The sequence below is a fragment of the Podarcis pityusensis genome, assembly GCF_964106645.2.
Source record: "Podarcis pityusensis genome assembly, chromosome: 2".
Taxonomy (NCBI): domain Eukaryota; kingdom Metazoa; phylum Chordata; class Lepidosauria; order Squamata; family Lacertidae; genus Podarcis; species Podarcis pityusensis.
Window position 1 is genome coordinate 31,403,622 of NC_138029.1, and position 27,812 is coordinate 31,431,433.

A 27,812-nucleotide genomic window follows, 5' to 3' on the forward strand; every position below is an offset into this window, starting at 1 on the left:
TGAACTGGCACAGAATTTCAGTGAAGATAATACTTTTATTTCTTATTATGCAGAGATCCAGGAATTACAAAGGCGCACTTTCTTTTGTGCACATTCTATACAAGATGCACATTCTATACAAGATCTCAAAGTAGCTGTTTTACTACAAAGGAATTTCAGAAATAGACTGGAAAGAGAAGCTGCTGAATTGCAACTCATTACCAAACTTAAAACCATGAAGACACCTGGTTTGAACAAAGACATTGGATTCTTATCCCATTATACATGACTAAGCCATTTCTCACCTTCTCACCCCTTGCCTTTTCCTGTAAGACCTATTACAGTCGTTAAGAGTCGTCAGCAGGCTCATCTCAGCTATCTCCCATTCCCACCACCCTTCTGAGTAATACCCCTCCCCACCTTCTCACTATATAGAAGGATCTGGCAACTTCTGTTTCAGTGTATCTGAAGAAGTGTGCTTGCACACGAAAGCTCATACCAAGAACTAACTTAGTTGGTCTTAAAGGTGCTACTGGAAGGATTTTTTTATTTTTTCTTTTGTTGTGTTACTTGTTCATAATTCTATATAGCCAGGCCCTCCCAGCCATGCCCAATAATTTTCATGCTACCCATTTCCCACCTTTCTGTCACCGACCCATGACACCAAATTCCCCACATTTTAGTGATAGTGAGAGCTGTACATTCTCTAGGCTTGGTTATTTCTCTGCCCATCTGTTCCTCTGCATGGTTTCCTCAGTGCCATGTGTCTTCCCTCATGGATTATTTCAGCAGCAGGAACCAGAACGTCTGTGATGGATGTCACACCAGCTCCCCATAGCATTCCTCACCCTTGCAGTCTGCACATGGAAAAGTGTCTGGGATGATGTGAACCTCTGAGGTGAAAACGTACTTCTTTTTCTCAGATTCCAGGAAAGTTACCTACAAACAACATTGCAGTTCTGCTCAGTACATTACCTTACAAAGAGTGGAAAACAGGCTGCATTGGGAGCATATAGCACAGAAATTTCTAAAATATAATTGTTACGTCTTACTGCATATTTTAAGAGTAGTGCCCTATGGCAAAATACTTAATGACTGTGCAAAAGCAGCTTTGGATCACTTGGTTTCAGTTAATATACTAGGTTGGCAGGGGCTGGGACAGAGCAATGGGAACTCACTCCATTGTGGGGATTCGAACTGCTGATCTTCTGATCGGCATGCTCAAGAGGCTCAGTGGTTTAGACCACAACACCACAGCTTTCATGTACAGCAGTTAGAAGTTGCTTCATCATTCCTGGAAGGCATAGGGCCTCTCCAAGATGGATATTTATATTATTTATGGTAGTCATTATTATTAAATTTAAGATCAAAAGTAGAAACAACAACAAAAGACTGGTTTTTTTGGTGAGTGTATTTTACAACATGTCATGAATGCAACAGAAGTGTGTTATTGATGGTTTTACACCAGACTGGCCACACATTAGTTGTTCTGCATTGTTTCCCCAGTGGCATTATTACCATCTGTAGGAGCACTCATGTACTATGTGCAACAAAAACAGGGCAAAACCTAAACCAGGACATTTGTGACATAAAACTTTAGAGGTTTCAGTAGGATGTTACAGGACATGAACCAACTGGAAACGAAGCCATATGTTCCACCTCAAAACTTTCCTAGGTGCAAACAGTATTGAAAGTGAGATTGCCTATAACTGACCCAATACCATTGCGAGTACATCTCATGAATGCTCAATAACAAACACATCTGGAGAGGCACACCAGAAGTGAAGTAATATAAGTGGTTACTAATATTTGCCCAACCATGTGATGTAGGTCAGTATCATTTTCGGCGTCTTATAAGAAATGTGTGCAGAGGGGCAGTGAAGGAAGAAGCACCATTCCATAATTACACCATCCTGAGTTAATACCAGGGCTGGGATTTGGAATGGCAATACAGTGGTACCTCGGGTAAGTACTTAATTCGCTCCAGAGGTCCGTTCTTAACCTGAAACTGCTCTTAACCTGAAGCACCACTTTAGCTAATGGGGCCTCCTGCTGCCGCCGTGCCGCCGGAGCACGATTTCTGTTCTCATCCTGAAGGTACTATTTCTGGATTAGCGGAGTCTGCAGCCTGAAGCGTATGTAACCTGAAGTGTATGTAACCCGAGGTACCACTGTACCCAGCTCATAGCTCTTCCTGTTAATCACTCCACTTTAGGAGCACTTCATCTAAGCCAGGGGTCGGCAAACTAAGGTCCGCGGGCCGGATCTGGCCCAATTGCCTTCAGGATCCCGCCTGCGGATTGTCCGTGGATTGGCATGGGGATTCTGTTCGTTTGGGCTGCGCATTTCCCCCCTGCACCATTCCATTCCCCTGCCCTCTCCCTCACACACACCACGGTGGCGCCTCCTCCCTCCCTCCTCCTGGCTTCTCCCCACCCTGCCTAGAGGAGGAAGGGGGCTGGGCTGAGCTGGCTGAGCGCCATTTTAAGCAGCCCCTCTCCAGAGCCAGCCCTTTCCTGCCGCTCATCTTCCCTCCGCTGCCGCCGCCACTGCCGCCCTGGTGCTCCTGTGAGCCAGAGAATGAAGCGGACAAGCTCCCTCTGCCTACCCACGAGAAGCAGCAACAGTGGCAGCGGCGGTGGCAGCCCCTGGGAAGGTAAGCGCAGTGGCTGGGGCTGGGGAGGAGGACTACTTGCCCCCTCGCCTCTTTTTCCAGCCCCTCCCCCCCGGTGCTGCTTCTCCGACCCGCCACAAGGTCTGAGGAACAGTGGACCGGCCCGCAGCTAAAAAAATTTTGCCAACCCCTGATCTAAGCCATAACCTGTCCCAAGCACACTTCATGAAAATCCCACAAACACTGGTTTTTATTTCTGGGTGGCAATGAGGACATAGTACTGGAATGGGGTGGATGCTTATGAGCCATTTTGTGACCTGAGAAAGGTAGACCAACAATGTCTGGCCTGCTTTACTGTTTAATGTCCCAATACTCATATCATTATATGACACTCCAGGAAGACTGATCAGGGTGAATCCCCATCAGTCCTGATGCTCGGTGAATCCTTATGCATGTGTATAGGGATGTGTGTGTTACCTCAATAAAGAAGGCTCTCCATCCTATATCTGGCTTTGTCATTTCTGCCTTATAGACACCCGTTTTCTGCAAAGAGATAAAACAGAAGAAGGCACTGAGACCTATCATGGTGTCTTGTATAATATTGAGCTTCACGAAGTCTCAAATGTTCATTAGCATGAATGTGGGGAAGAGTGAGGTGAGGTTTAATAGGGAAGAGGGGAACAACCAGTGCTTTTTTCTAAAAAAAATGTTTAGGGGTACTCTCATTTTTCTACTCATATTGAAATATTGCCCCTCAATGAGGCCAAACTTAGATTCACAAAATGTTTGGGGGTATGCATCCCCCCCAGAAAAAAAGCACTAGGAACAACTATGGCTCAAAGTGGGGCAGGATGGGAGAGGATGACATCCCACTTCTTTCCAGGTGACCCTAAACCACACCACTTATTTCCAATGGATGTAAACCTATCCCATTTTGTTACACAGATCAGGTTCTCACACCAGCATTACAGAAAGTCACTATCTGCACAATCCTGTGCCCGAGGGGGCACCTTGGGCCCAGGGGGAAATGTGGCCATCCAGTCTGCTCTACCCTGCCTTTGGGATTCTCAACAAGCCCCACACTCTCCCAACCACATCCCTCCCCAGCTGTGCTTTCCTCCCTCCTGGAATGTTTTGGTCTGGCTGGAACGTGTCTTTGAACTCTGATGCTGTTTGCTTGCTTGCTTGGATGGATGGAGGATAGAGAAGGATGTGTGAGTGTGAAGAAACTAGGCTACTGCACAATGGTAGAATTCACCTTGATTGTGCAGAAGGGAATGTGGTCCTCTGTCTGAAAGAGATTCCCCATCCCTATTATACATGTATACTCATCAGCCCCACTTTGTTAGCAGGCCTTTTTCTCTCGCATAGATGTTTTTATGACTGCAGCATAAATACAACATTCTTCTGCTCACACATGCCTGGGCAATGCTAGATGGAAATAGGCTCTGCTGGGCTTTGAAATAAAACCATCCTATGGACTCCCCCATGGGAAAGACAATATTCCAGGCAACTCAGACAGTGAAGGAATCCCATTCCATTTATTGGTTTGATGGCTTCCTTCTTCAATTTATGTTCCACCCTTCCTCCTGAAGGAGCTCAGGGACTTTACAGGATGGGCCTTCTGTCCACATGCTTGCTGTGGCACATTAGGGTTCTGGTCATCCAAAGTAGACATGCCAGCAGTGGGCTTTCCTTGTTTGTTCTTATCACTCTTCACATCACAAATGGAAACCAACAGGTGTCTGTGACACACACCACACAGAAATCCTAAATGAATGTGCTGTGCAAAGTATCACATTGTGGAAATCTGCAAACATCGAGCAAATTCAATGTCTCTTCCCAACTTTACGGGGAGGCATCTGTTTCCCAAGAACTGCTTTTGTGTCTGTCTGTGTCTTTGGAACCCCTTGACATCCTCAGCTTTGTGAAGAAACTCTAAAGAAATTCTAAATCTAAAATCCTCTTACCACTTTCTCAACCTTGCATGGAAACCAAGATACACGATGACCCCGAAATCGCCTGAAGTCTCGCCTAAGAATGAGAAGGGAAAGAGGAGGTACAGGATGAGCTGCTTTTTGAAGAAAAGAAGAAGAAGAAGAAGAGTTTGGATTTGATATCCCGCCTTTCACTCCCCTTCAGGAGTCTCAAAGCGGCTAACATTCTCCTTTCCCTTCCTCCCCCACAACAAACACTCTGTGAGGTGAGTGGGGCTGAGAGACTTCAAAGAAGTGTGACTGGCCCAAGGTCACCCAGCAGTTGCATGTGGAGGAGCGGAGACGCGAACCCGGTTCCCCAGATTACGAGACTACCGCTCTTAACCACTACACCACACTGGCTCTCTGAAAAGTACCATCAACAATACAATATGTCTTAATTCACATCGCAACACAAGTACTCATATTTATGGAAATTTAAGATAATGTTTACAAGATTACCCACCCATTATGATGGATCTCTGATGCTGTCAACCTGATCCAAAATGTTCAAGAGCATCCTTAATAACCTACTCAGTGGTCCCTTTTGAATCTTTGATAGTAGGTTTTAACACATACTGTCAGGGAACTGACATCAGAGCGGGAGGCGAAGGGTAGGCTCCTAGATGATGCTGGAGAAGGACCCAGCAGCAGGGGGAGAGGCAGCTCAGTGGAGGGGGAAGCATTTAAGCGCAACACCAGGAACAAAAGTGAGCTGATGGGGAAATCGGAGAGAGGGCTCACGGACTCTTCACTGGAACTCAGTGAGGAGGGGACAGGTCCTCCGCTACCTACGCCCACCCTGCGCAGAAGGCTCCCACGCAGTGAGAGGCGGAGGAGATTGGGTGTCAAACAACTCTTATGTTGGAAGAGATTCAAGAAACGCCCACTGACGGATTCTGCTAGTGACTGAGACAGTCATGATGAGAAAGGGCTGTGCAGTCAGAAAGGTTTAACAAGGCAAATGAGCCTAGAGAAGCACCAGTTTACGCACGAGTAACTCATAATCATCACAGCAATCCGTCAGTCCCTGAAAAGTTGCTTGTGCGCAGCAGCAGGCAGGCAGCATCATGACCAAGCCCGGAGAAGCAGGCACCCAGGGGGGAGCAGCTGGAGGGCAAACGCTGGTGGAGAGGAACCGAGAGTTGGAGCAGCATGTGGCCATTCTGACGGCGCGGCTGGACGAAAGGCGGTCTCAAGATGCACAGGTCAGACCCACCCCCATAGCAAGGAAGGTACCGGGACTGGTGCACAAGTTTGGGGGGAAGCCGCAAGAATACAGTGCGTTTCGAACGGAAATAGAGTACGCATTGGAATTGCAGCATAACGATTTTGAAGACGACGTGGCGCGGGTGGCATATGTTGTGGGTCACCTGCAGGACGGGGCCAGGGAATGGGTCAGGCCCCTTATGGCGACGCAGAATGCCGCCATGCAGGACCTGAGGAAATTCTTCCAAGCAATGGACGCGATGTTTTCCACTGATGTTCAAAAAAGTGTGACAAGGCGGGAATTGATGAACTGTAAACAGGGGAGCCAGTCAGTTAGGGACTACTGGTCGCGCTTTGCCATGATAGTTCACCGCCTCGGGTGGGAACTGGGCTCCGAACCCATACAGATGTTATTCGAGGAGGGGTTGTCCCCAACGGTTAAGGATGAACTTTCCCGCGCACCCCGCCCACAGGGGATGGATCAGCTGACCAAGGCGGTGCTTGCGATTGGCATGCGTCAGGAAGCGCGGGCCCAGGAGAGGCGGGAAGGGAGAGAGCAACGTTGCCATGACTACCGCATTCCTGAAATACCAAGGCAGCCCTCCCCGCCAGCAGAGCCAATGGAAATAGATGGGGCACGCGCACAGGAAGTTTCAAGCACCAGCGAAGGGCGCAAGAAGGAGGGAAAGGATTGGAAAACCTCCAAGAAGTGTTACCTTTGCCAGCGGCCAGGCCATTTTGCCAGAGCCTGCCCTCAAAGAAAGGCTTGGCAAGGAATGGTGGGAACCGCAGGGGGTGAGGAGGAGGTGGTAAAGGAACAGGAACAGGGAAACGGGAACGCTTGGCTGCCAATCAAGGGGCACAACAGCCAGGCCAGCCACCAGTAAAAGTGCCCCAACCAGACCCCCCCAAGGCGGCAATAGCCATCGAAGTGGTGCTAGAACTCCCGAACGGGCACCCAGTCAAGGTGAAAGGGATGCTGGATTCAGGCAGCTCATGTAATTTCTTCAGCAAAGACTTTGCATTAGAGCACCAGCTCCACTTACTGCCTTTGGATTTTCCCTTGCAAGTGACCACCATTGATGGCAGGGAGCTTCTAGGAGGGGAAGTGACACACCAGACCCCGCCAATGAGAATGAGGGTGTCCAGGCACTCGGAGACCATCGCCTTTCACGTCGCCTCACTAGCAGGACCCCCAATAATATTAGGGATGAGCTGGCTAGCACAACATGATCCAGTGGTGGCGTGGCATCAGAGGACAGTCACCTTTGGGTCAGCTTACTGCCTGGAACACTGTCTAGGGGGGGAAGCCCCAAGAATGACCGTGGCCAGGGTGGCTGGGATGGCGGTGGAGCGGAAAGGGGAGGTGCCGACACAATACGCAGATCTGCGGGAGGTCTTCAGCGAGAAAGAGGCAGATAGACTGCCACCCCATAGGCCCTTTGACTGCCAGATCAATTTGCTTCCGGGGGCTCAGCTGCCAGTGGGTAAGCTGTACGCCATGTCAGACAGGGAGATGAAGGAGTTGCGAGAATTTATTGCCAAGAACCTGAAAAGAGGCTTCATAAGAGAATCAAAGGCAGTAGGGGGCAGTCCGGTGTTCTTTGTGGACAAAAAGGACACAAATAAACCCAGGCTCGTAGTGGACTATAGAGCTGTCAATTTGGTGTCAGAACCCGTGACCTTCTCAATGCCCAGGATTGACGACATTTTAACGCGAGTGAGGAAAGGCAAAATTTTTACCAAGCTGGACCTCAGGGGCGCATACAATTTGATCAGGATGAGGGAGGGGGACGAATGGAAGACCACAATGTTCACACCCCTAGGTGCCTTTGAGTACTTAGTTATGCCTTTTGGATTACAGTCGGGCTCCGCCTGTTTTCAAGCTTTCATGCACCACGTGTTGGGGTCTCTGCTGTACAAGAACTGCGTAGCCTTCTTGGACGACGTCTTAATTTATTCGGACAATGAGGAACAACATGTTAGAGACGTCAGGGAAGTGTTACAACGACTGCAGAAGCACCAGTTGTGGGTCAAGCTGGAAAAATGTCAGTTTCACTCCAGAGAAGTCGAGTTTCTGGGGTACAAGTTGTCTGACAAAGGCTTAGCGATGGACCCAAGCAAGGTGCAGGCAGTGCTGGAGTGGAAGGCTCCCAAAACACGGAAGGACGTACAGAGGTTCCTAGGGTTCAGCAACTTCTACAGGAAGTTCATCAAGAACTTCGCCCACCTGACAGCGCCCATCACGGATTGTCTCAGTAGCAAAAAGAAGTTTGTGTGGACAGAAGAGGCCCAACAATCCTTCGAAAAGCTGAAGAAGGCGTTCGCATCGGAAGAGCAACTCCTGCACGTGGATCTGGAGAAACCACTGAGGCTAGAGACCGACGCGTCCAACAGAGCCGTAGGGGCGGTCCTTTTGCAGCCAGGGAAGAGCAAGCAGGAATGGAAACCGTGTGCCTTTTTCTCGAGAAAACTGAGCAAGTCGGAGCAAAACTATACAGTGTATGACCGCGAACTGCTGGCAATCTACGCGGCCTTTCGTCGTTGGCGTCATCTACTGATAGGAGCGCAACAACAGATCCAGGTTTGCACAGATCACAAGAACTTGGAGTACTGGAGAACCGCACGAGTACTCAACCAGAGACAGATTCGATGGGCACAGGAGTTCTCCAAGTTTTTCTTTGAAATCCGCTACGTGCCCGGAGAGGAAAACGTAAGAGCAGACGCTCTCTCGCGTAAACCGGAGTACCTGGAAGGAGAGGGGCCACCGGAGAAACGACACGTGATCCCCGAGGACCGATGGGTGTGTGGGGGAACTTTGGTGGGGAAGCGAGAACTAGCCGGGCTGACCAGAAACGACGTGTTCGCGCAAACTAAAATCCGGGAACTACGAGACGGAAGAGGGACCCAAGAAGGGTTTGAGGAGAAGGAAGGGGTACTGTACTATAGGGGAGCGCTGTACGTACCGGGGGAGACCCTGAGGGGAAAGGTACTCAAACAACTCCACGACAACCCCACAGCAGGGCACTTTGGACAGCACAAAACCATGATGCTTGTGACCAGGCAGTTCTGGTGGCCCAGGGTGAGGGAGGATGTACGGGAATATGTACGGGGGTGCGACCGCTGCCAAAGGGCAAAGGGGGAGCGGGCTGCCCCCACAGGATTGCTGGAACCCTTACCCACGCCGGGGAAACCCTGGGAGGTGGTATCCATTGATTTTATGACAGATTTGCCCAAGTCCCGGGGAAAGACAGCAGTCATGGTAGTGGTCGACCTACTGACAAAAATGTGCCATTTTATAGCTTGCTCACATGCTGTAACGGCAGAGGAAACAGCCCGGTTGTTTGTGGAGCACATATTCCGGCTGCATGGCGCCCCCTTGAGGGTGATCTCTGACCGCGGAAAACAATTTACTTCCCGGTTCTGGAGGAAGCTCATGAGCTTACTGCAGGTGGAGGTGGGTTTCTCGACGGCGAGACACCCAGAGACCAACGGGCAAGCAGAAAGAGCGAACAGTATACTCCAGCAATACCTACGCTGCTATGTCAGCGAGAGGCAGAACGATTGGGTAGAAAAACTAGCGCTGGCTGAATTCGCGTACAACAACGCGGAACACGTGTCCACGGGAATGAGCCCATTCATGGCCAACCATGGGTGTCATCCCAGGGCCTTCCCGGGGAGTGGGGAGGAAAGCTGGAGCGTACCCGCTGCAGAGCAGTTTGTGGAAGAAATGGAGGCCCTACACCAGCAACTTAAGATGAACTTGGAGCGGGCCAAGGAAACTTACAAGAGGCAGGCAGACAAGCACCGCAGGGAAGGGGAGACCATACGGGTGGGGGACCGGGTGTGGTTGTCCACCCAAGGGCTACCTTTCAAAGGGGGGTGCAAGAAGTTGCAGCCCAGACGGCTGGGACCTTTTGAGGTAACACAGCAAGTTAATCCCGTGGCATTTAAGCTCAGGTTGCCTGATAGCATGAAAATACACCCGGTTTTCCATAGGTCCCTGCTCTCACCGCATAGGAAAGGGCGGGAATTCCAGGGGCAAGAGGGAGAAGTCACCACACACCCGCAGGTAGAAGAAAGGGAACACCACCACAGGGCCACGGAAATACTGGACTCAAGGTGGCAAGGGCGCCGGGTGGAGTATTTGGTAGCGTGGGAAGGGGAACCCAGGTCCGAAAACACGTGGGTCCCCACGGAAGCCGTCGAGGACAGGTATCTGGTGGAGGTATTCCACCGCCGGTTCCCGGACAAACCCAAACCCCTGGAGAGATTCTGGGAGGAGCAATTTGGAACCACAGATGAGGAAGAGGTTTTTGAGGGATTTTCTGACTCCGAGGAGGAGGGAGGAGAGGTTTCGGAGGAAGAAGCGTCAGACGGGGAAGACCACCCCGTTGGTAGGTGGAAGAGCGATTGGGAAGCGGGTTTCGAATCCACAGAAGATGGTGACAGTTCCTTCCGGGGTTTCCCCGCCTCCTCGACCGACGAAGGGGACGAAGTTGGTCCCACAGGTCGGTCCAGGGGTGGAGGGGATTCTGGGGGGGAGGTGGATGTCAGGGAACTGACATCAGAGCGGGAGGCGAAGGGTAGGCTCCTAGATGATGCTGGAGAAGGACCCAGCAGCAGGGGGAGAGGCAGCTCAGTGGAGGGGGAAGCATTTAAGTGCAACACCAGGAACAAAAGTGAGCTGATGGGGAAATCGGAGAGAGGGCTCACGGACTCTTCACTGGAACTCAGTGAGGAGGGGACAGGTCCTCCGCTACCTACGCCCACCCTGCACAGAAGGCTCCCGCGCAGTGAGAGGCGGAGGAGATTGGGTGTCAAACAACTCTTATGTTGGAAGAGATTCAAGAAACGCCCACTGATGGATTCTGCTAGTGACTGAGACAGTCATGATGAGAAAGGGCTGTGCAGTCAGAAAGGTTTAACAAGGCAAATGAGCCTAGAGAAGCACCAGTTTACGCACGAGTAACTCATAATCATCACACATACAAAAGACATTGGCGGACTTTGAACTTTCAAATTTCAGTGGCATCCTGTGCAATGCCAAAACTTGGGTTCCCCTTGCCTTACAGCTTCTGTTCTATGTGATTGTTGCAGTACCCAGTGTGGGTGAACCACTTGTGCTCCCTTAAATAAGACTCTGCCAAGGATTTCTGGGGGGTAAATGAAGAGTACAGGGATCTATCTGCACTGTACATTTAAAGCAGTATCATGCCGCTTTATACACTAATGCCTGCAAGAAACCTGGGAAGCACTGTTTGTTAAGAGACCCCCATTGCCCTCCCAGAGCTAGAATTTTCAAAGTGGTTTAACAATTGATCTCTTTTCCAAGGAACTCTGGGAATTGTGATTCCCAGCACCCTTAGCAAACTACAATCCCCATGACTGTGTGGCTGTGCTGTGTGTGGAGCCATTACTGTACTGTTTAAATTGGTATGATACTGTTTTAAATGTACAGTGCAGATGAGACCTAAAAGTTTGCAGAGCTGCTCACTGCTGACTGAGAGAAGGCCAGTGGCTTTCTTGCTTCCTCTCAGGAAAATTTAGTAAGCTTTAAGAAAGAGAAGACCTCAGGGGCTTTTTTGTATGTTGACTTTGTATGTTATTCTATATACTAATGAATTATATAAAATTTTGCTGAAAGAATCCTACCTTTTAGAGTTCAGAGTGTTAGCAAAGAAACATTTAGTTGCTGAAGGTTCCTGATCTGTACGGAGATGGATAATGCCTTTGGAATTTGTCTAGAAAGAGAGAGAATATCACAGAAAAATTGTCTCCCTTCAGCATATAACTAAAAATGCAACGTCAGTGTCAGGAGTAGCTGCAGCTGCACATGAAGCACTTGCAAATTGAGAAAAAAATTACTCAAAAACATCACATGAAAGCACCAATACATATCAGTACAATTCGCAACTGACAAAAAAGGCTGCATTGAACCACTATGTCTGTGCTGAATCACTATAGCTAAATTTAGTATTTTAAGGAGTTGATACACTTTTAAAAACTAGAATGATTAACACCTCTTTCTTTTTATCTGTATGATGATTCAATATTTGGAGAAAGTTTGGGTTGGGGGATAATGATTAATGTATCACTTACTACAGTTGAGAGCCAGTATCACATAGTGGCCAGGTTGCTGGACTTAAATCAGGGAGACACACTTCCAAACCCCTGCCCTGCTTAAGGAGTGAGATTTAGGCTGGCCACTTAAATTGCATATCATCACTGCCTCCCAAAAGGAGCACACAGATCTCCATCACATTTACACACACTAATCTGTACATATAGGGTGACAATTAGAAATATTACTACATTTTAAATAGAAATACAATACGGTGGTGGGGAAGATTGTGATTAAGTGACCTGCTCAGCCTCCTGTCCAGGTGTTAAGTATCAGCTGGTGATTCAAGGCCCCCAACTCTCTTTTCTTGGGGTTCTTCTTTATCTTTAAACTGCACTTGAACCAGGCAGCTCTTCAAACAGAGGACTCCAGCAAACAGCATTTTCTAGTCATGCAGATGTAGGACTGCCTTCTCTAAAGTAGGGCACAGGGACCCCCTAGTGATCTTGAGCCATTCTCTCTCTCTCCACTTCCTCCCCCCTTTTTCTTGTGGGGAGATCTGTGCTCAGATTTCTCATACTATATTTGTAAGATAAATGCAGCAATTTAGAAGAATGTATTTGTGTTAATGGCTGTAGGGCCAGCACTTTCCCTTAACACCATTTCCACAATGAAAATCTCCTCCTCCAAAACTGATTCTTCAAGAGGAAACAGTCAGATGTGGGTCACAGAAACTAATGTGATTTTCACTCATGAAAACAGCCTGGTGAGAAATGATTTAGCAGCTGCCTCCCCAGATCATCACATCACCTATCCAAATCTATCCATAGTTGCATTTACGTACCTTTTCTCAGCAGCAACAGTGACAACAAACAAAAGAAGAAGAAGAAAAGGCAATCCTATCACAGTTCTCACTTTGGCCACCCCAATGTATCCCACAAGGCTGTTGTAAAGATAAATACTAGAAGATCTACACACCTCTCAGTCTTTCTGAAGGAAGATGAAAGCCACAACCAATAGTATATTTATACTACTGAAGTAAACTGGTCTAGCAGTCTTTTGCTCTTCTATAGGACTTGAATACACAACCAACTTTCTGAGCCTCTGGATCACTTCAGGACACTTTCTCTGTGATTGAAAAAGAAACTGAATCCTATATTCTGATACAGTAAATACAGAGAACACCCAAGATCTTAGGAGGCCAATGAGAAATGTGGCAACATTTTGATGTTTACTAGAACACTCAAGGCTAACCAAGGGTGCCCTCAGAGAATGACCAAATGCTATAATCAAAGAATTGTAGAATTAGGTCATAAGGGTAATGTAGTCAAACCCTCTGCAGTGCAGGACTCTTTTACCCAATGAGAGGCTTGAACCCACAACCCAGAGATTAAGAGTCTTGTGCTCTATCAACTGAGTTATGCAAGCTATTGTTGCCATCATTTACTGGTAGGGTGCCATCTGTCCTGTATAATACAGGATTGTCCCATATTTCAATGTAAAATGTTACTTCATGTATTTGTCCTGTATTTCAGGTCTTCTCTCTCTCTCCCTCTCTCCCCCTCTCTCCCTCTCCCTCTCCCCCAAATTAGGGATCCTCTCCAAATGTATGTGTTTAAAGGCGTGTGTGAAATGTCATTTAAGCTCTGAGTAGCCAAATACAGACAAATTTACAAATTCATGTTTATGTGTGTGTGCGCGCATGCATTTGACAAATTCCAGAGGGGCCATCCTGTTAGGCTGCAGCAGATTGTAATGGATTGTTTTGAAGTCAATTCAGCTCCAGTTTTAAACAAAAGAATCACCCCACAACTGCCCTGTCCTGCATTTTGCCCAAACAAAGGTGGCAACCCTATTTACTGGTAAAAGACAACATTAACCAAGGTTTGCATATCATCATAACAACCTTCCTGTTTTCAATATTTGTGATAACATTTTAGGAATCTTGAGCTCAACTCCATCTCCTTAGTACTGTAAAGGAGACTCCATCTGTTAGAGACAACATGCACCCATTGCTTGGGGTGAATTAGAAAACATGCTTCTTGACATCATCAGCAACATCAGTTTTCCTCACCTCCACCCTTTTCCAAGAAATTTGAGGCATGTTCAAATTCTGCATGGTGCTGAGATAAATGGTTCTACATGTCTCCAAGATAGATGTTTTATCCCCAGGGCGCGATGCCACAAAGTGTGTGGTGTTTGGGAGGAACCTGCAGGCAACAAGAGAGATTTTTTTTGCAAAAATAGCTTCCTTGTAATAGAGAAAGATATAGCAACGACATGTTTCTTCTAACCACAGAAATTTGACTTTCCGCAGTTTTTCCTCCTTAGAAAGAATGCACACACATATAGAAATATACAAGGACGAAACATTGCATCATCATTCAAAGCCTATGTGAATTGTGCAGCAAAGATCAGCAGTCTTGTTCATTGGTACTATCATTCAGACTACACAGGGGCTTTGCTCAACACTAAGGGACCTGTACGTTCTCAGTTCAAATTACAGTATTGTCTCTCATTTGGGTCTCAAGCCATCTAGCCACTGCCTTTAATCAGAGGGATGATTTCATTGCCTCGAAAAGGATAATTTTTTGCAGCATGAACTCACCGGATATATTTCTCTCCTGCTAGTTGATCAAAGAAATAGTGAGAGTCATCAGGCGGGTTTATTCCATCTCCTGTTCCACAGATTAGGCACTTGGGCTTATTTTGATATCGCTCATTATATTCTGAGGATTGAAAAATTAAATGTTATTGTATTGGTCAACACATGCAGTTCTCAAGTTGCTACTACTTATTTCCATCATCAAAGGCTGGTAAGATTGGACAGGAGCAATGGAAAACAAGAGACATTCATTGGGCAGGTGGGAACAAAAATATAATTGAAAAATATGTAAATCAGCCTTATTGTGGCAAACTAGCACCATGGATCAAAGTCTAGATAGCAAATGTTGGTGATGCAATGTTGAAAAGGAAGTCTTTCTATAGCATATATGCTGTTTGGGTCTTTGAAAAAAGTTTGATAGTAGGTTCTCTAGGTCATCAAGAAACCAATATAGGATGCCTCAGGATGCATTATTTATTTATTAGGATAATTTATATCCCACCTTCATCTTCAACAGGTAGGCCTGGCCCAAAATAATTTTTGCACAAGACGGAGGACAGGATGGCACACCCTTATTGTTCCTGGTGAAGAAGCTAATTGGATTGGTAGAACTGGCCATGCGGCATCACAGGTACACAAGGAGATCCTCTCAGAGCAGACCAGTGGTCCACCTAGACCTGCACTCTGTTCTCAAAGTGGCCAGCCACATATCTGTGGGAAACTTGCAAGCAGGACCTGAGCATACCAGCACTCTCCCTTCCTTCAGCTTCCAGTAAGTCACTTTGTCTTCAGTTACTTGCCTTTTCTCTAAACTAAGAAGGCCCAAATGCTGCAATCTTTCCTCAAAGGGGAATCACTCCACCTCCTTGACAATTTTGGCTGTTCTTTTCTGAACCTTTTCCTGCTCTACGATAACCTTTCGGAGGTGTGACGGACCAAACTCTACACAGTATTCCAAATGCAGTCACAGCTTAGGTTAATATACAGTGGTACCTTGGGTTAAGAACTTAATTTGTTCTGGAGGTCCGTTCTTAACCTGAAACTGTTCTTAACCTGAAGCACCACTTTAGCTAATGAGACCTCCTGCTGCCGCTACACTGCTGCTGCACGATTTCTGTTCTCATCCTCAAGCAAAGTTCTTAACCTGAGGTACTATTTCTGGGTTAGCGGAGTCTGTAACCTGAAGCGTCTGTAACCTGAGGTACCACTGTAATGGCATTAGAATACTGGCAGACTCCAAAGAAACAGCTGTGAGGGGGTCTGCTGTTGCTGTCCTCTGGCATCTCGGCCTAAGGCTGGGCTACTTCTGAGAACCTAGACTATAACGACATGTTTATTATCAATTCGGCTTGCTTAGAAACCAGATCATACCCTCCAACATTTCTCCTATGAAAATAGGGACGTTCCATTCCATAATGATAATTTTACTATTTATACCCCACACATCTTACTGGGTTGCCTCAGCCACTCTGGGCAGCTTCCAACAAATATAAAAACATACTAAAACATTAAATATTTTTAAAACTTCCCTATGCAGGCTCAGGGGTTGCATAACTCCATACCCTCCAACATTTCTCCAATGAAAACAGGTACATCCTAAGGAAAAGTGGGACATTCTGGGATCAAATCAGAAACCCTGACGGCTTCTCTAAATCAGGGACATCCCTGGAAAATAGAGGGTCTGCTTTGTTACTTTAAAAAAGGACTCCTTGGGTACTTTCATACATTTCTGACAGAAATCGAGACATGGAATTGGAACAAGCACCATGGATAAAAGCATCCAACACAACATGGAACAAAAGCCAGCCAACTAACAGCCAGAACAGAGGGGACCCAGTTAACGTCTTGTGGCAGGAGGTTCCACAGTCCCCATTCCCAACAAACAGTACCTCTCTCCATGGTGGGATGCTTATAAAAGCTACCCCTGTGGATCATAAGAAATGAGCTTACTCATATGGGAGGAGATGGCCCTTTTTGATAATCTTGGCCCAAACCAGCCAGGGTTTTAAAGGTGATGCTACTGCACTGAATTATTCCTGGAAAGATATTGGAAGCCAGTGTGATCTAATGAAAAAATAGATGACCCGAGATCCCACGGGCGAGTTCCTATCAAGACCCCCCCAGTGCTGCATTCGGGGCCAGCTGAAGATTCTGAAGGTTCTTTTGAGCTTTCTTCATCTCAGCAGCCTGATTTTTAGAAGGAAAACCCTCATATGTTTGCTGTTGCTATTGTTAAAACAAATCGTAATTTAAACAACTTACTTCCTGTAACCCAAATATCTAGTACTAGATCCCAGTATAACTTCTCTGCCCTTTTGATTTGAAGGATCATGGCCTTGGGGGATTCTCTTAAAGCTTTCCACAAAGTAGCCACATGCCATATTTTATCTTAGGTTTAATTTAGGGTTGCCATATTTCAAAAAGTGAAAATCCGGCACAAAAGTCGTTGAGCTTTTTTGGCAAAATCACAAAAAAATGTTTTTGAGCAATTTTTAAGTGCCACCACAATTCCCCAGGGCTGCCCTTTCCCACCAATTCAACCCTTTGTTCTGCTATTCTGCTACCATTTCATTTGTCAGAGAAATCTGAGGTGGTAAGAATTACTCACGAAATGGATCAACATATGAAGTTAATTCCTTAAACCGTGGAGAGTCCAACTGCCGAGTTAGGTTCAGCTGATAGAAGACTTTCAATGACCTTCCCCAGCCACAGTATGCTCGGTATTGATGATGCCTGTTCTGTGGCAGAGTAGAAGAAAAGAGTTCTAAGTGCACATCAAATAAGAACATTCCATTCTACATTAGTAGAATGTCCCTATTTTCTGAGATGTAGGGATGATCGCGGGGTCCAGAGGGAGAACACTCCCCACCCGCAGGCAGCCTCAGTCTGCCTGCACGCGTGACCTTGGGGTGTGGGGCACAGATCCCCCCTCACAGATAAAGCCACAGCTGTCTGAACATCGCGCCCACTGTCTAACCCTTTGCGGTCTCAGTAGTCTGCGGTGCCGTGTCTGTAACCTTTGTCTTTGAGACCTTTTGTCTCCTTCGTCATACACTGTGCAAGGGGGAAATGAAGCGGTGGAAACAGGTGCCAAAATAGCTTTGTACCACCCCACGATCTCGGGACTGGAAGATGTGTAAAGCCCAAAATGTATCTGCCTGGGTTTGCATATTCGTGTCAATAAAAGGAGGCTCCACAGGGCTGGCCGGCAGCTTGCATGCAGCTCACCTGTGCGCAGCTCACCTGCATTATCAACTGCTGCCTCATGTCCATCACTTCACTGAGAAATGATGGAGGATAATATATGACACTGTCATATATTAAGAACCTGAAGTCCTACAGTATGGAGGAGAGTCAAATGCTAAAACCATAATATTTATTCAGCTCTTTAGCAGGGCTAAGCTCAGAGGCATACCGAGGGTCCCTTGGAGCTGTATTGGTGCCCCCAATTTTTTAGAAGCAGGTGAGCTTGCCTGGACAGGAGGAATTTGCATCTTCAGGGCTGACAGGGCAGCTGCACTGCTCTGTGCCTGGAAGCCACTCCAAGGACCCCTTCCTGCTCTCTCCTATAGCAATAGCAGCAGCAGCCTTTTTCTCCTGGAGATCCTGATGGATTCCTTCTGCGGGCATAGCAGGTGTTGGAGTGCTGAGTGGTGGGGAGTACTCCAAGAGTCATGGGAGGACTCCAGCATCCAACAGGTGATTTTAGCGCCCCACCCCTTGGGCAGTAGTCAGTTTCGCCAACCCCTAGGTACACTTCTGGCTAAGCTGATGGACACAAAACAGGACATGCCAATAAGTTAGGGTCAACAGTCAGTGCCTATGGCTCTCATGGGTTGTTGTTGGGTTTTTTTGTTTGTTTGTTGCTGTTGCTATTTACTTGTATTGTGTTTGTAAGAAAAACACTGGGGCCTAATTTGAATAGTAGAGTGCTTGGTATCTGGTGGGCGGGGCTTGTGTGTTTTGCTCCGGAATCAGCCCCTCTCTTCAGTGTGTGTGTTCCTTTATGTTCAGTTAAGAATGCCAGTTAAGAGGAACCAAATGTTACATGTAATGTCTATGGCACTACTTCATGAAATCATCCAGTTCACCCTCCATAATTGCCAGGATTGTGGGAAAAGAAATATGCTTGCAAAGCTTTGTTCCTCCCCAAACCTAGAAGCCAACAGTTAATGAACCAATATTTGGGGACAGGATATTTGAAGAACCATTTTCCCTCCACAAATTTGCCTCTCCTCCCTTACAATCACTGGAGGGATTCCTCACTGTCCCTTGCCTTCAAAAGCATGGCTGATTAGGACACAGGACAGGGTCTTTGCAGTAGTGGTGCTGAAGCTGTGGAGTGCCCTTCCTCAGAAGTTTCACTGGCTCTCACATTTGTGGCCTGCCTGCAAATGGCCAACATATTCTTATTTGTCCAGAGTACTATGAAGGAACTATGAAGAAGACTCAAGACTAAGTACACACAGCTTGTGCACCATCCTTTGAACATCTACTCACCTTAACGAAATTCAAAAGATCATAAACAATTGGAATAAATGACACAACTCTCTTGTCCACAGCTGCTGTCAGCCAGGTGGCCCAGCCACGCTAAAACAAAGAGATAAAGCATAAAGATGCAGAGGTATTCAGTTCCCACTGGAGAGCCTAAACATGGCATATACAGGTGAAATGGGGATGAGCATGCATAGGGTTAATTCTGGTGTATCGAAAATCCAATACAGCACAGACCTGCAGTTCATATTTACCTTGGAAATACCAGTCAATGTGAACTTTGTGATCGTCACTGTTCCACCAGATTCTTTCAGCAGGAAATCTATTATTGTATCCATGCCTCGCACAGCTGCCTGCACATAACAGAAGAGGATTGTAGTCTCTGGAGTTGATCCCTGAATACCCTTATCTCAAACAGGAGATTTGGCAACCAAGATTTGTACCTTGGTTGCTTTTCATCACCGCATATTTATCTTTGCTGACAGGCATGTCAGCAACTGATTACTATTTTGCCATCTTCTTCCCCTGAAGTCCGGAATGAGAAAATATATTGGCTTCTGGTTCCTCTCTGCCTTAATGGAGGCAGCTCCCACGATAGCAGGAGATCATTGGCAAAGGAAAAACCAGGATGATTGAGGGTAATTATCCTTGCAAAATCCCCCCAGGGACAGGGGGAAATGGGCTTCACTCGCAGTTTGTCTCGGTACCTTGCTCTTGCTCTGGCATGGATTGAGGGAGGCAGGGAGGCACTGAGTGCAAAAGCACTTCACCTGCCGAAAATCCTCCAATGCCATCATTAAGGAGCAGAGGTTCTCCCATTAATTAGAGTTTAATTGGACTAAAGTACAGGAGCATACTAGAAAAGATGATATCACAAATTGCAAAACATAAACAACTGCAAGGACTTTAAGGTTTGAATTTGAGATAAAACTTCATTTGGTGCAAAAGACAGTGGGGGGAACCTATGGTTTATTTAATTAAAGTTTTCTTCTCTACATATATGATTTGGCAACCCTCCTCTGAATGTTTAGTCCAAATTATATTTGTACAAGCGAGGATGGAATAAATTGGATTATAGATATGGAATATAACATTAAACAGAACTGTGTGTGTAAAAAAAAAGGAAAAAGGAAAAAGGAAGGGAAGCTCTATTTTGCAAAAGGTTTAGAATGGAAACTTAGAGCTGACTCTTCCCCATCCTTTATTATTTATGGAGTGAACTGAATAACGCTAAGAGGACTCAGAATTTGATTTAAGTGGAAGTATAATTGCTCATTTATCTTCAGTTGGACAGAAAGATGAAAGGCATCTGTGAACTTTCCAAGGAACTGATAAGGTTTGTTATTGAGTCATCTGCAGTTCGACAGACCACTCTTCTTCCCAGGCTGAGAGGGGAAATTGTGAAAACAGGTTTTTTATTGGGACAGAGTGATTTTTTCAGCTCTTGTCAAGGTCGCAAAACAACGCACGGGACGGAGCAATGCAGAAATTTCTGAAACAACAATGGAATATGACATGATGAATAACAGCAACAACCGGGGGGGGAGGGGGGAGAGAGACAAGGACGGGAAGAAACACCATGGGCAGAATAATTGCCACACGCAGGAAGAACAAGGATATAGTTCGTCACTTGTAGTTTTAAAAGTCATTTAATGTGTCAACACAAATAGAAGTTATTAGTATTGTAGTTGTTGTATAAGGGATTATTATTATGAACGGAATGTACTTGAAATTAATAAGATTTTGGAACACAAAAATAAAGCAAATAACTAAGCCATCAGTTCTAGCACGTGGGGAGCCACCTTATCTAAATTACAGTGGTACCTTGGTTGTCAAACTTAATCCGTTCTGGGAGTCTGTTCGACTCCTGGAACTGTTTGAAAACCAAGGCATAGCTTCCGACTGGCTGCAAGAGCTTCCTGCACTCAGTTGGAAGCTGCGAAAGCCGCGTCGGACATTTGGCTTCCGAAAAATGTTTGCAAATTGGAACACTCACTTCCGGGTTTGTGGTGTTCAGGAGCCGATTTGTTCGGGAGTCAAGCCGTTTGACAACCAAGGTACCACTGTATATAATTTGGTATTTGAACAATTGGTATTAATAATTGTATTATAAATTGGTATCCTTATAATGAGGCTATTATTGGATTGTAATTGAAAACTAATAAAAATTATTATCAAAAAAGAATGAGAAAATATATTAGTGGGCTAATGTTGTCACCTAGGCATAGTAATTATCACCATCATTATTTCCAGCATTAATATGTATTATATATTTCATTCATTTTCTTAAGTGTCAGATGCCAACAATATAACACCTTTTAATAATTCTCTGCCAAATTAATACAAAAAGAGAAAGATTTCCATTCTGCTTAACTAATAGTTGCCAGGAAGTCTTAAAATGTTATGCTTTCTATGTTCTTTTTTATTTTATTAATATATGGCACATTCTTGAACAGCTTTTGAACCATATCTTTGTCATCCCTGTTTCCAAATTGCAAATAACCTTCCTAATTAGTAATAATTCATCTTCCTAATATCTTTAATAACATAATCTATCTTCATAAATTGAAACCATTGTGTTAGTTTCAAATTTCCTTTCTAAGGCTGCAATCCTAGATATGCTTACCTGGGAGTAAGTCCATTGAACTCAATGTATCTTACTTCTGTGCAAACATATATAGGAATGTGTTAAAATTCATCTCATCTTATACAGTATTTTGTTCTTGTTCCAGAATATCTTAATGGGAAACAATATTTGTCCATACAGACCGTGTACCAGGAACAGAAAACAACTAATTTACCTGCTCCAAAAAGTAGGTGAAAACCTCAAGGAGATATCCTTAATCCAAATACATTCAAATGCCACCAGGCCCCTGCCCCGCCTCCTCTTCCATGGACCCATTCCTCTGCTGCCATGCCCCTGCCTACATGCCATGTCTCCTATATGCAACTTCCACCTTTGCCACAGACGTACCTCTCCACAGGCATGGGCACACACATACTACTACTACTGCAGGGGGCATCCACGTTGGAGGTGGCAGCAAGTGGTGTACTCTTTGTACCCAGATCTATCGCCTGAGGCCACCACCTCACCTGCTTCTAGGTTCTGTGATTTGCAAGCTTATAGATTGTGTGTGTGTGTGTGTGTTTGTATGTATATATGTATACGTATATAAGGGGTATGTGGTTTGCAAAACTTACAGTAGTTCTGCCAGCTTTAAGGGGTTTCTGGAAACAACAAAGAACATTTTTCCAGAATGATAGCAGCATGTGCAGAAAGCCAGAGTTACCTTGACCATTGGAAACTGAATTAGCCCGTGAGGTTGCTCACTCTTGTCATTCATGAATTTCCACCACGTACAATAAACCGCAGCATTTTCAAAGCTGTTCTTGCACATTTGCAAAGGGATTGTCTGGAAGCAAAATAAAAGAAAGATGAATGTGTTTTTGGTTGAAGCATCCCATCTGGACCCCTAGAACAGCCTGACAGGTCAGCTTTCACCAGGTGAATAGGAAGGGAATTAGCTATCACTCCAGCAAGGCAAGGCATCTGTTTAGGTTAGTTGATGGATGGGTTGTTCTGTTTAACGGAGCAGGGATCAGCATGCCAAATATATTGCCAAACCTATCCAACAGAAATCCTCTCCCCTCTCACCACTGCAAATACCAACAAAATCCTGCATGTCTTTCATTTACACACACATTTGGGCTAAACTGCCCACAGTAACCATGACTGCAAATTGTTGAGCCACCAAAAACAACATTTAAGAAAAGGTATGCAGTGCTCATCTCACTTTCAGGCTGAGGGAGCAGGCGTTTATCCACAGACAGTTTTCCGGGTCATGTGGCCAGCATGACTAAACTGTTTCTGGTGCAACTGAACACTGTGATGGAAACCAGAGCACATGGAAACGCCGTTTACCTTCCAGCCACAGTGGTCCCTATTTATCTACTTGCATTGGCGTGCTTTCGAACTGCTAGGTTGGCAGAAGCTGGGACAGAGCAATGGGAGCTCACCCCATCACGCAGATTTGAACCGCTGACCTTCTGATAAGCAAGTCCAAGAGGCTCAGTGGTTTAGACCACAGCGCCGCCCGCGTCCCTACAACATTTAAGAACAGAGGTCCTGGTAAGGCAGGCCAGGATTTTTCAACTCCTAGTGATGAAGAGGCACAGTTGCCCCATGTACAACCCACTGGGAATGCAGTAGGAGTCCATGGCTCCAGTAAGTATCTGAGGAGCAGGCTCCTGCTGCTCTCACCTTCACCTTCTCTAAGGAGATGCGCACCACATGACTTGGCTCCCACATTTTAATTCTAGTATTTTGAACCACTTCTATGAAAGAGATGGTTAATTCTTCACGATTATGAAATGCAATTTGCTTATGAAGAAAGGTTATTGGACACAGTGCAGATTTCTGCTGGATTTTGCTCTGAGAAAGTAAACACTTCCCTCCATTAGAGTGAAATTGGGGGAAGAGAATCTGTAATGGAAGTTTCCAGTGAGAAAATGTGACAGCCACACCTGTTTCCCCAGTTCCACCCACCCAGCTGACTCCTGACTCCTACACGAGTTTGAAAATGATTGTGGGAAGTTCTCAGCATAGTAAAGATCCTAGAGCACTTACCTTGTAGGTGATTGGCTGGTTTGGAATCTGCCCCAAAAGAGCTGCACAGCTTCAGAGACAAAACAAAATATTAGTCAACAGGAATAACGTCATTTGTGATCAACAGGCAATGAGGCCAAAGAGACCAGAGTCAATAGCTCTGGGCAGCTTTGGAACAATCATAAGATTTACTAAAATCAAGGAAGAGACAGAGAATTCAAGCAATATTACCTTTCTTGTTACTTATTGGGGGGGCTGAAAGGAAGATGAACTAATATGTCACTCTGGCGCATAGAGAACCTGGCTTTCAGACCATTTTTGTTTCTGACTGCTTTATTAGTGAGAACTCAGTACGGTATTTCCTCCTCCAATAACACTCACAGGTTGCGAATATACAACACCTCTAGTACATGTGGGATAACGAACATATTTAAGTCTAATTAATGCATGAAGGGGTTAATACCATAGAGCAATCGACCTGCCAGGCTTAGCTATGCTCACTTCACCTTGGGAGGAACTAGGTATTCAAGGCTACCTCAGAAACACAGCATGTGAAGAAGTTTGAGCTGGTTGCTCAAGCTCAGACAACATCTCTCATCAGCCACTCTTCAGTTCCTATACCCAGTGCTTTTTTTCTGGGGGGACACAGGGGGATTCATACCCCTAAACATTTTGGCCTCATTGAGGGGCAGTATTTCAATATGAGCAGGAAAATGAGAGCACCCCTAAACTTTTTTTAAAAAAAAGCACTGGCCTATACCAATAATTTAGGAACTTTCACCACTATATAAGTAAGCAAAGTTTTACTGCATGTGCAACTTTTCTGAAGCACGTGAACTTCCCCTCCACCCACTCCCCATGCGGATGTTATTCCTTATATGGTAAGCTTGGACGATGGCTTGGGGAGAATATCTGGCTCTTGGATAAGTCTTCGCCTGCCAGGGGGTGACATCAGCTGGTGGGCAGGGCAAGGTGAATTCCTGATGGGTACTGCTTTGCCAGTTTATGGGGAAAGCGCTGCTGAAGCAGACCCCTACAGTCAGCAGGACTGAACACTCTGAGCATCAAATGGTCAGGATAGGATTCAGTACTGCTGGGTGCTACTTTTCCAGGGAACACTCTGGCAAAGCAGATCCTCCCGCCCCCACTCATGGGTGAGACCACACAGCTATCAGCCACCTGATGTCACTATGATCTCGGGATGATTGACTCTACCCATCTGTCCAAGTTGGCCACAGAGTAGGGGGAAATAAAGATGTGGCCCACCAAGCCAAAATAGATTCTTCATTCTTGACTTAGACATTTCGTTTGCCTTTTACTAGACACTTGTTGTTTTACATCTGGATTCGCAGGACACTACAAAGCACCTCAGGAGGTGCCCATGCCCATACAAATCCTGCTTTCCTTCAGATAAGCCCCAAATCATTCTGAGGCATTCCACCTCAGCTCAAGCGTTGTCCAAAAATGATGTGCAGCCCTAATTCTAACCCTCATTCCCCACCAGGAAAAGTATTTTCTACACGACCTCCCTCCATCAAGTATGTCTACCTCACTGTTCTCCATTCTTGCAGGGCTGCTAATTCCCTTAACAGTCTTAACAGAGCAGAGCTGGTGCCATATTCATTGCTCAGAGATCCCACCAATTACTTACGACCCAGTGGATTTTGCTAGATTGACGAGCTCATCAACACTCAAATCTGTGGAAGTATTAGATGCATTATTTCTGCCTTTCCCAATCATCAGCAAACATGAGTCCTTCAGTTTTTGTTCCTTTGACACAGCAATGATCAGCTCATGCCACCAAATTGGGTTAGTCAATTCAGACTCTGAAAAGAGATACACAGAATCTATTCATCTGGGAATGAGGACTCCACTTTCCCTTTGAAATACATTTTCCACCCAGGAGGCATAATGAATATTTATCTAGTAGTAGAAAATTAACAAAGTAGAAAGAGAGTGTAAGAAAGAGTTGGCACAAGGAAGTGAAAGGAAGGACACTGGACTCTCCTTGACACAGATCAAATCACTTAGGGCACTGATGGAGAATTTGTAGCTCTCCAGATGCTGTTGAACTCCACCTCCCACAAGCCCAAACCAGCCAGCGGTCAGGGCTGACGAGAATTCAGCAACATCTGCTGGGCCACAGGTTCCCCAACCCTGAATTAAGCCAACATCTTCCCATTCCAGGTGCTGCTAACTTCTGTCAGCACCAGGGGGTGGGGGCAGAAATTCAATTCTGGTGCCATTTAAAGGCAAAACTTTGAAATTCATTCTTTCTGAAACAATATGAGAACCAAAACACAGGCATCCTTTGAAATTTGCACGCATCCAAATGTTGCAGTACAATTATCCAATCAACCAATGTTTACAGAAAATGCATTTATTAGGGGAATGAGTGCATAGCAATTATTGCATCAATGAAAATAACACACAAAAATGTATTATATTGAGTGAAATTGCTTGGGAGAAATTGGCACTACAATACTGAACAATTTTCATGAGGAAATTCTTTTTTAAAATATCACAGATAGCTGCAGAAATATGGAAAACTTAATTTTAAGATTGGAGAAAAGAGAAGCCGAAAGAACTGAAATGGACATATCCATTCCTAATCACCACCTCTCACCCTCCAAGTTGAAATCCACAGACACACAAAAACCATTTTCTTTGTGAAGAATTGTAGTACTGGTATTTTTTTACAATTTCATTCACCACTCACAGGGCACCCTGTCTGCATTAAAAATTGGCATTTCTCTTGGTTATAGCATCATTCCATTACTATGATGAGCAAAAAAAGGTGGGAGAGTCTTTTAAGCAGGGATGGGGAAATCTGTCAGCTTTGGTATACCTGGCTCCCATTTTTTAAAATGTAAAGTTCAGTTGTCCACATTTCCACAGCAGTTTGTCATCTATATCTATATCTATATCTATATCTATATCTATATCTATATCTATATCCCCATGCATTTTAATGTACATTTGACCTAACATTGAAATTTTTGTATGCAATTTTGCCTAATCTACACATTTTTGCAAAACAATGTCTCCTAATGAAATGCATTCTTGTGTGTGATCTTGACTACAATATGTTCATTTTTGTTCATATTACTTGGCTGTATAATGGCATTGCAAACTCTGGAGAAACGTGAATTTCAAAGGATGGCTACGATTCAGTTTTCATATGGCTTTGGGAATTGCAAATTAGGTAGGTTGATCTCCAAGTGCGAACTGAATCTAATTTCCCACCCATCCATGGTCGTAAGTCATCTGGGAAGTGAGTTGTCCCTGCAGGATCACTTTAAAAGAGGGGGGGAATGTACCCCTCCACACCTGTGCTGAGCAGAAAGTTAATGCAAACAAATGGTAGTCCCACTGTCTGAGTTAGGTTCAAAGAAGAGCCTGTATCCGCATTAGGCCTGGTAAGTATTTCAATATACAGTGGTACCTCGGGAATTAAGTACTTAATTCGTTCTGGAGGTCCGTTCTTAACCTGAAACTGTTCTTAACCTGAAGCACCACTTTAGCTAATGGGGCCTCCCGCTGCTGCCATGCCGCCGGAGCACGATTTCTAGGGATCCAGCCTTTTTCATCTATGCAAACTAATGTAAGGATCACTCTGTCTATAGAGACAGCTGCAAAGAGGCATGTTCACGTAGCCATCACAAAAATTACATCCCTTCCCCTGTCATAAACATTCCTCACCTTTGTCTCAAGTGCACATGAAGAAACAGCGTCTCCCCCAACTATTTATGGTAACTTTTCAGTTCTTGAGAGTAAAAAGGAGGATGAAACATACAATACTGTTTATGCATTTTCTGTTTAGACCCATGGCCTTGCTTTTTTTGCTCCATAACTGATTCAGTTTCCCCCAGAAGGTAGGAAGAAGCAGTGGTTTGGATCCCTTTCATAACTAGCCACGGCAGACCACAAGACTAGTACTTACTGCCCCTCATGTTTCTTCGCTTCCCACAGAGTGAACCACACCCACCCAGCAGCCTCCTCAACAGCCTAGCCTTCCTCCCTCCCACCGCTGCACCCCCTCAAAGGAAAAGAGCAGTAAGGAGATTGATTCTACTCTCACCATTCAGCCACTTCAGTGAGGTCATGTTGAGCGTATAGACAGTGGCACCCCACTTATCCTCCTTCTTCATCAGGGTGTATCTATAGTGAAGGTCATACTGCTTCACGTAGACATCCAGGGCCTTCTGCTCCACCATCCATCTAGAGGGCAGGCAGGCTGCCAAGAGAAGGAGAGCAGCATACAT

At 45.6% G+C, this 27,812-nt stretch overlaps 1 protein-coding gene across 1 annotated transcript; it reads right to left on the minus strand.

Moving 5' to 3' along the window:
* Nucleotides 1-537: 537 nt before the first annotated feature.
* On the minus strand, nt 538-27,812 carry LOC308470511 (autocrine proliferation repressor protein A-like; the record flags this gene model as incomplete). The annotated part of the gene is made up of 13 exons (XM_080993896.1): nt 538-918; nt 3,071-3,136; nt 4,564-4,627; nt 11,434-11,522; nt 13,917-14,052; nt 14,451-14,571; nt 17,056-17,185; nt 18,948-19,037; nt 19,196-19,294; nt 22,232-22,354; nt 23,569-23,617; nt 25,199-25,373; nt 27,629-27,812. 13 exons carry the CDS (start codon nt 27,810-27,812, stop codon nt 799-801), a joined length of 1,446 nt encoding a protein of 481 aa, XP_080850022.1. The 3' UTR covers nt 538-798.